This window comes from Anarrhichthys ocellatus, unplaced genomic scaffold, assembly GCF_004355925.1.
Source record: "Anarrhichthys ocellatus isolate YVR2014 unplaced genomic scaffold, GSC_Weel_1.0 scaffold128, whole genome shotgun sequence".
Classification (NCBI taxonomy): domain Eukaryota; kingdom Metazoa; phylum Chordata; class Actinopteri; order Perciformes; family Anarhichadidae; genus Anarrhichthys; species Anarrhichthys ocellatus.
The window spans coordinates 91,439-100,523 of NW_022280158.1; the positions used below are offsets into that span (position 1 = coordinate 91,439).

Genomic DNA, 9,085 nt, shown 5'->3' on the forward strand with positions numbered 1-9,085 from the left:
AGAGAGAGAGAGAGAGAGAGCTGGATTCAAGTTTAACTCATTAAATATCAGATCTGAGTTCAGCTCAACTTATCATCGAGTTTTCAGTGATTTTGAAATATTTTTGTAATTATTGAAATTAAATTTTCATATTGTTTCATAAACGTGTGACTGATGTCAGAGCAGACAACATTACTGCTGTAAGTTATGAATGTTTCATTTGAGTTGTTTGCATTGGTGTAAAGTTGGTGCGTCGCTGTCTTTTTGAGGATGTCAGTGAACATGTTTATGGTTAAACTTTGCTTTCAGACTTTAAAGTGAATACTCCAGGCTCCTCCTCTGGACTGTCCCTGATTTGTTTCTATTAGATTCTTCTTGTTGATGTAGAAATAACTGACATCAAACATGATCGATAATCTTCTCCAAGCAAAGAACCATTTCCCCATTAAGTGTCTGTCCAATTTAAAATCTACCACTTTGGTAAAAAGCTCCATCACTTTTCTAAAGGTATCCTCACACAACGGTTTTTATGATATCTTCCCAAAAGTTTCTCCTCATTTTTTGTGTGTTTTCCTACTAAAGTCCAGCAACACGTGTCAATTTCCGCTCGTTATACGAATACAGTCCTTTCAAAATGAACTTCCGTTTGCACAAGAAACAACTGTTAGAAAAAGATGGTGGTTTGGGTTAAAATAGTGAGAGACGTGTTGTCACTGAAGTGCACAAAATAAAAGACAAATAGATCAACATTGGCTTCTTGTTTCACAGAAGGAGTAAACAGCGGCCTCTTGGCTGAAAGATCCTTGTTTGTTGGACTCATCCACCTCACCTCCCTCCCACATGTCTGGTCTTCTGCGATCTTTATACTTCCTCGTTCGTGATTACGTGCATAACATAGAAATTTATACATACAAAAATTCAAATGATTTTGTCGGATACCTATGAGTTACGGCGCATTGTTTTTGGTAAGTTTATATAGTTTATATATTCAAGAAGTAATCCCAGAAGACTCAACTTTTGGTTTCACACCAGACATGAATGTCGGTAAGATTTAGGAACTTCTTCTATCGCTGCTCAAGAAAGACTATTCGTTTACATACAAGAATAATAAAGAGATGTGGATTCTTTTCTTCATTAATTGTCTTTTTTTCCTGACAATATCGATAAGAGTCCTAGTATAAATACAATCCTAACAATGTCCCATCCAGACTTGAGACTTGATTAGACTTGTCTGTGTTGCATGAGTGCAGCTGTGAAGCAGGAAGCGCTCAGCCTAGTTTCAATGGAAACATAATAAAGAGGTTGACCAGACACGGTCTGTTCTCCGTCACACAAGAAGCTACAAATTAAATTCCTGTAAAAGCTTTAAAAAAACGCCATTAATACTCGTTTTTACTGTTATTCGTCTGAGTTTTTTGACTGACACCTTTTCATTCCCCTCCCCTCCCCCGCTCCTCCTGACGTGCCGGGTCTGATGGGCGTCCACGTCGCTCTGGGTGCCTTCATTGAACAAACTATTTGAAGCTGAATAGGAAGCCGTCTGCGCTGCAGATCAGTATCTGTTGGATCGTATCGAGTTAACATCGATTTCTGTCCTCTGGATAACTTTGAGGAGAAATGCTCTGATTTAATTCAGGACGCAGGAAGACGTACGGCGAGACGCACAACAAAAACGCACACAGACGACCACCACGCGGCGCTCAGGCTCGACTCTCATTTCCTTCTGGTGAATTATGTAAAACTCTCTGTTTGGCTGTAAAATATTCATGTTGTTATGTTGTGCAGCACTTCTCAGAGACGCTGATGCTGGCTAATGGCAACGCAACAGGCAGCAGTCAATCCTCCACTGTTGTTTTTATGAGCATAAATGAAAGATTCCATTCCAAACTCACTGTCCAAACAAAAGAGGTCCGACGCCTTGATGGCACCTCAGAGAACTCGTAACCATCTGAATCCATCTGACGAAGCAAACAAGCCGATGTACAGTGAAGTTCTGCAGGGCTGCCCCCATTAAGAGACTATGTGGTCACACAGGATGGCTCTGGTCCTAGAGACGGCGTTTACTTACCCCCATACTGGCCCCCTATGCCTACACCTGCAAGAGGTCACTTGAAAAGACACGTACCAACCTGTAAGAGACAACAAAGAGACCAAAACAACTACAATGAGAAGCTGTAAGAGACACAAAGCCACTACAAAGAGACACAAATCAAATATAAAAAAGAAGCAAAACAAACAGACAAAAACTGATTTACAAAAAGACCAAAACAACTGCAAAGAGTCTCAACATGACCACAAATAGACACAGGACAAGCACAAAAATAACTACAAAGTGACACAATAATACCACAAAGAGATACAAAATCAGCTCAAACCCAAAGACACAAACAGACCTCAGATTGACTCATAGAACAACTACAAAGACACAACATGACCACAAATACAAAGAACAACTACAAAGTGGTGCTTAACAGCTGCAAAGAGACACAAAGGGACTACAAAGAGACACAAAGGGACTACAAAGAGACACAAAGGGACTACAAAGAGTGACAAAACAACCACAGACAAAAACATTATTCACAAACAATTACAAAGTGACACAAATAAACTACAAAGAGTCACTTCATGACCACAAAGAGAGATAAAACGACTACAAAGTGACACAACATGACCACATGACACACAAAACAACCACAAAAAGAAGCTGAACAACGCTAAAGTCTGTGTGTCTTCCTCCTATGTAGGAGAGGTGGTGGGTTCAGGGTTCAGGTGATGGGAGGAGACGGTCAGCAGGGTTGCTGGTCTTTGATACAGCATGGACAAGCTATTGTCCATAACTGATATTTGGGAATATTGCAGACAATACAACAACCAATGAGTTGTTTTAATGCAGCTTTTCTCAGAACTAAGTCTTATTTTTCTGTCTGTTTACGTCGTCTGCTCGCTTCTTTCACAGTGAGATTGAAAATGCATCGCCTCCCTCCGTCTGACAGGAAAGAGAGAATACTTTGAACATGACCTGGACGTTAATAGAATGTTGACACATTTCTCAATATGACTCATGACTCAATATAATGTGTATTATATTATATTGTATTTTTAGCTTTTGTTGTTTTGTGTTTTTGTGATTTACTTATTTATTATACCTTTATGTTTACCTTTTATTCTCTTGTTTTGTGTTTTTACTGATGTTTCTTCTTGTTTTGTCCACTTTGCTGCAAATCCTGCAAATATCCCCGCTGTGGGACTAAGAAAGGATCATCTTATCTTATCTCTTATCTTACATCATATCATATCATATCATATCATACATCATATCATATCATACATCTTATCTTATCATATCTTATCATATCATATCATACATCATATCATATCATACATCTTATCTTATCATATCTTATCATATCATACATCATATCATATATCATATATTATCATATCTTATCATATCATATATCATATCATACATCTTATCATACATCATATCATATCATATCATACATCATATCATATCATATCATATCATATCATATCATACATCATATCATATCATATCATACCATATCATACATCATATTATATCATACATCATATCATATCATATCATATCATATCATACATCATATCATATCATATCATATCATATCATACATCATATCATGCATCATATCATATCATATCATACATCATATCATGCATCATATCATATCATATCATACCATATCATGCATCATATCATATCATATCATACATCATATCATGCATCATATCATATCATATCATACATCATATCATACATCATATCATATCATATCATACCATATCATACATCATATCATATCATATCATATCATACATCTTATCTTATCATATCTTATCATACAGTATCTTGTGGCATTCTCTGCGCTGCAGGTTAAAATGTAATAAACGCGTTGTTAAGTTTCCGGTGCTTAACCGCTGTGTAAGAATCAATAAGTGAACCGCTCACCACCATAACCTCCTGTTTCCCAGAGTGCACCAGTATGGTCATGGTTCGGCTCTCCAGCAGCTCCACCAGGCCTGAGTTAGACGAGCTGAAGAAGAACGGAACCTTTTCCCACGGAGGTGATGGTGGAGAATATCGGACACGCAGCGCGAAATGAATATTAATCGTTGTGGTTTCTGTGCATTCTTTTTTTTTGCAGCTGGTTGAGTTTATTTAGTACTGCTCTACGTCATATATCACAGCAGGGTGTCATATATCACAGCAGGTTAACGCCACCTGGAATACAGCCCAGTGTGCTCCAGTGTACGGGGACGTTTAAATGGACGTTTCTATGTGTGTATCCAATTAAATCAGCTCTGAAAGGGCTCCACTTAGATGTTAAAAGAGGGCTTTAGTAGCTCATTCATCTTTTTAATATTGAGGATTAAACCGGGTGGAACCGAATATTTGGGTTGATGGAGCACAGAGGAGGAATAAGGAAAGGGAAAACTACATCGTTTCAATTTCACTTCCATAACTCGTCTTCTTTCAAACGGGTGGAAAGAAAACATTTATTTCATTCACCAAAGGTTACATTACATAATCCCTCATTTGCATATTTAAACATGACATTTCATAAAACTTGTAATACATTTTATTAATAAAAACATGGATAAAATAGATTTCTTTGATTTATGAAGTGAAACAAAGAGATATCTAAAATCAGATATCAGACGTCTATGAAAATATCAGTTCAATATGTCGTCTTATTTTAGGGAAATCAAATCACGTACATGTACTGTATGCTTTAAGTATTTAGTTTATCTTGAAACTAGCGACGACACAAACCTGCCGACCAGTTTATTCTGCATTTCTGTCTGTTTTTTCTAATTGTCTCATACGGTTTAGTAAAAGGTTTATTAACCATCTGACATGTTGAAGAGATCTTCTGGATCCTCTGACATGCTTCACGTGTTTTACATTTTACGTTTTGTCTTGTGAAATCTGACTTTTTCTTTATTTGATCCTCTGATATGTAGCCACTCACAGCTTGTATCAAATACATTATGTTTAATACAAAGTCATGCTGATGAATGCTTCTCTCTGCTGTGGAGAAACTTAAGCTAAAAGCTTTTCTGAGGGTTTCAAAGTCCCAAATATCTGTTTGACGACACGTCTTACATAGGAAGGTAATTCATAAATGTGTGATTTATTCAGAAATAAGTGCTTTTCCTCTCATTCCTGAGCTGAAAGAGAACAAGCACTAAATAAAAGTGCTTGTTCTGGACTTTTAAAGTGAGCAGCAGAGATGTAGCTCCCTCTGGTGGCAGCATGAAGACATCGCCTCCTGTAGGACAAAGTGAACACATACATATCTATGTATTTATGTATTCATCACTGCCCTGTTGGTTGTTTTGTGTCTCTGCAGGTTTCTGATCGTTCTGGGATGTTTGATTCTGGCCATTCTGACGACATTCAAGGAACACGAGAACGTGTCGGCTCACCTGCTCGTCATTGTGGTACGAGGACGAGGATCTCTCTCCTTCTGTGTTGAACCCTTTAATCTGTGAACTTTAACCTTTTCCTGTTACGTCTAAAATATCATTCAGTGCCTCATGTTGATCCAGCTCATGCTTACACTAAAGTTTTTATCTTTAAAACATACATTTACAAAACAGGATAATATCTGCTCTTACAGACTTTAACTTTAATTAATAAACTTCACTTGTTTTGCACCTTTTCTTTCCTCAAAGAGTTTCACACGAAACTGTGAAAAAACATTTAGTAAAAAACTAAAATGTCACAAAATGTAAAACCTTCTTGTGTGTGATTCTGATGTAACCCGTTTCCTCTTTCCCCGTCCAGGAAACATTCGCCATCTTCATCTTCGGAGCAGAGTTTGCTCTGAGGGTCTGGGCGGCGGGATGCTGCTGTCGCTACAAAGGATGGAGGGGGAGGCTGAAGTTCGCCCGCAAGCCTCTGTGCATTCTAGGTAAACATGTGGAATCCTAAAATAGTGATGAGCAGCAGACAAACCATCGTTGAGTGAAGTACAGAGGATGAGAAGTAGCATCATGTACCAGCTGCTGTCTGCTCCATGCTGACACAGCACATGATTTACATTATTGACTATTGATTACAAAAGCCTCTTTAGCGGTTGTTGATTTTCCTGTGGTCCATGGACACATACGAGAAGCAAGAATCTGGACATTGACTGATGAAAAATCAACATAAAGAACATAAAGAACAAAGACAATATGTAAAAACAGAAACTAATAACCCTGTAAAACAGGTCAATGAAGATTAATTAAAAAGATGCTGGATTTATGAAAACAGTGAAGTTCAGTGATTCATGGCTCAGATCTCAACATTAATTTGATTGAAATAAATTGATAATCTCTTATTTCCTGAGAAACAGCCTGATATATTTACTCTCTTTGGAAACGTTGTGATCTCCACTGGACTTTAAAGAGAGTTTAATGTGATTAATGCATTAAGACAACGATAACTTGAGTATTGACATTATTAAACACACTGAGGGGGATACGTGTTATCTTAATTATTGCTGCTGACGTTTGACAAACTAAATCTTATTAACGTCTGTTATGTTCAACCAGCTCTCATTAGGAGCCGATTCTACAGCTCCTCCAACACGCATTCATCAGTCCACAAAGAGGAGTGATGACTGTGTCGGGTCAGACTCATTAGAGACCGGGATGAAAGCCTCGCACACGCAGAACCTTTTGTGAATCTTTCTGTGCCGCCTCTCGTCCGTCTCAGACATCTTCGTGCTGATTGCCTCGGTGCCGGTGGTGGCGGTGCGGAACCAGGGCAACGTGTTGGCCACGTCCCTGCGCAGCCTGCGCTTCCTGCAGATCCTGCGGATGCTGCGCATGGACCGGAGAGGAGGGACCTGGAAGCTGCTGGGGTCCGCCATCTACGCTCACAGTAAGGTAGGAACGGTCTTGATCTTGAACTTGATCGTACTGGTGCTAGCGAGCTGCAGGATTCAGTGTGAAACAGTTTAAACTGGGTGAAGAGGAGGAACGAAAGGAGCTGAAGTGAAAGCACTGAAAGGAGTTGCAAAGGCTTTTGAAGTGTAAGCATGCAAGATGAGTTCATGTGTAATGGAAAGTGTAAGCTCTGAAAGCAGCTTAAGTGTAACTTTAATAAAAGTAATCACTAACTGACTGTCGGTTGAAATGCAAACAGTGAAAGCAGTTGAAGTGTCAAGTGAAGTGTAGGCACTAAAATGAGCCCCCGTGTATTAAAAGAGGTGGAGGCAGGAGGCGATATGAGGGGGGAGGACAACTCCATCCCCGAGGAGCAGAGAGAGAGCAGGGGCAGAGGGGTAGGAGGAGATATTAGTCTGGTCCTCCTGACTCATCCATCCTTCATTTGATTGAAGTTTGTGTCAGTAAGAATCATTTTTGTGTTTTGCATTCTTTGGGGGGCGGGGCCTGAAATCATGTCTCCATGAAGCTCTACGGCCGCTAACGTCCAATAAAAGACCTGAACCCTGCGTACAGATGCTTGATGTAAATAAACGTGCGATCGTGTCCGTGTAGGAGCTGATCACAGCCTGGTACATCGGCTTCCTGTCCCTGATCCTGGCGTCTTTCCTGGTCTACCTGGTGGAGAAGGACGACGTCTCCATGGACGTGCCCAACCACGACAACCCCACCGCTCGGCCCACACCGCAGGACTTCGACACCTACGCCGACGCGCTGTGGTGGGGGCTGGTACGTACATCACATTATCTACCATACTACATTTGAATCTACTTTTTTTGAAGGACTAAAACAAAAGAAATATATAAGTTATAAATCCTAACCGGCAACATTCCTTAAATCCAGACTAGGAGTTGAAGGGAGGCAGAGGAACCTGATTAATCCGTCTCATGTTCTACTGTCAGCATATCGTGACACTTATGACAAACGCTTTTTATTTATATTTTGTTTAACGTAGCTTTAAATGCACATGTCATGGAAGACCGCTTGCTCTGATTGGAGGTGTAGTCTGAGCAGTCTTCTTCTATATGGGATGAAATAAATAAATAACGTTGCTCAGTTTTTGTTCCCAACACTGCGATCATCTTGTGTGTGATCACCCAGTCTTTCTGCTAAACACTGGAAGTAGATGTTTATAGAATGTTTCTATCTTAATGTTTCTATCTTAATTAAAGTGACAAAATCTTCCATTGGGGTGAAATTATCTCACAAATACCAACAATCATTCTGTTCTAGATGCTTTGACACTGACACATTCTGTAAACAATCTTAATTGAAACTGAAGAACAAGTGAAATTATTAAATCTTATATGTTAAATGTGAGATTAAGTGACCTGTTAAAGAGATGAGTTTTGCTTTGAGCTTGTATTTCCTTTTGTCGGCTCGTCAGTTAGAGATCCTCACAGTTCGCTGTGGATTTGGCTGCAGCCTGGAGGACAATAGCATTTTGGCTGTGATACAACTGTGACATCTGCCAAAAAACAATGCCAGCAGGGAAGCTCTACCCTCAACATTCAGCTGCTTCAAAGCTTGATATTCTGTTGGAAAATAAAAAACATACAAACTGTCAGCCGTCAGCTGTTAGCTGTAGCTCCTGCTGTAGCTTCCTGCTGTTATAATAACAATATCTCCTGTCAAACAGTCAACTCAGACATTTAGAAAAGTAACTTTTAGAAAAGTCTTTATTTCTCTTCTTTCTTCTTTTTTTCAGATCACGCTGACCACCATCGGTTACGGGGACAAGACCCCAAAGACCTGGGCTGGGAGGCTGTTAGCCGGCACCTTTGCTCTGATCGGAGTGTCCTTCTTCGCTCTGCCTGCAGTGGGTTCTCTCTCCTGTGTAGTACATCTTCATAGCAGCAGAACAACTGTATGAAGAACACATGATTAAAGTCAGAGTAAAACCAATGCAATCAGAACAGGATCTGCATTTATCAGAGTCCCCGTGACATCCAACATCATAGTGCTGCTCTGTTAGCAATCTGAGCTCATGTCCGTCACCAATGTTTGCATTAAACATACATCTAGTGTTTAAGAGAATCAATACAGTATCACAAAACATAATACATTTCATTTTTGCATCTCTTTGTGGTTGTTTTGCATTTAGTCTTTTTGTGTCTCTTTGTGG

The 9,085-nt window shown here is 39.5% G+C and overlaps 1 protein-coding gene across 1 annotated transcript in view; it reads left to right on the forward strand.

Moving 5' to 3' along the window:
* The window catches only part of kcnq3 (potassium voltage-gated channel, KQT-like subfamily, member 3), a 26,108-nt gene that overhangs the window by 3,769 nt on the left and 13,254 nt on the right, over nt 1–9,085 (forward strand). Inside the window, exons 2-6 of the mRNA XM_031877177.1 lie at nt 5,376–5,466; nt 5,813–5,939; nt 6,728–6,900; nt 7,516–7,689; nt 8,669–8,779. Coding sequence (XP_031733037.1) covers nt 5,376–5,466; nt 5,813–5,939; nt 6,728–6,900; nt 7,516–7,689; nt 8,669–8,779 — 676 coding nt within the window. The remainder of the gene's footprint in view (nt 1–5,375; nt 5,467–5,812; nt 5,940–6,727; nt 6,901–7,515; nt 7,690–8,668; nt 8,780–9,085) is intronic.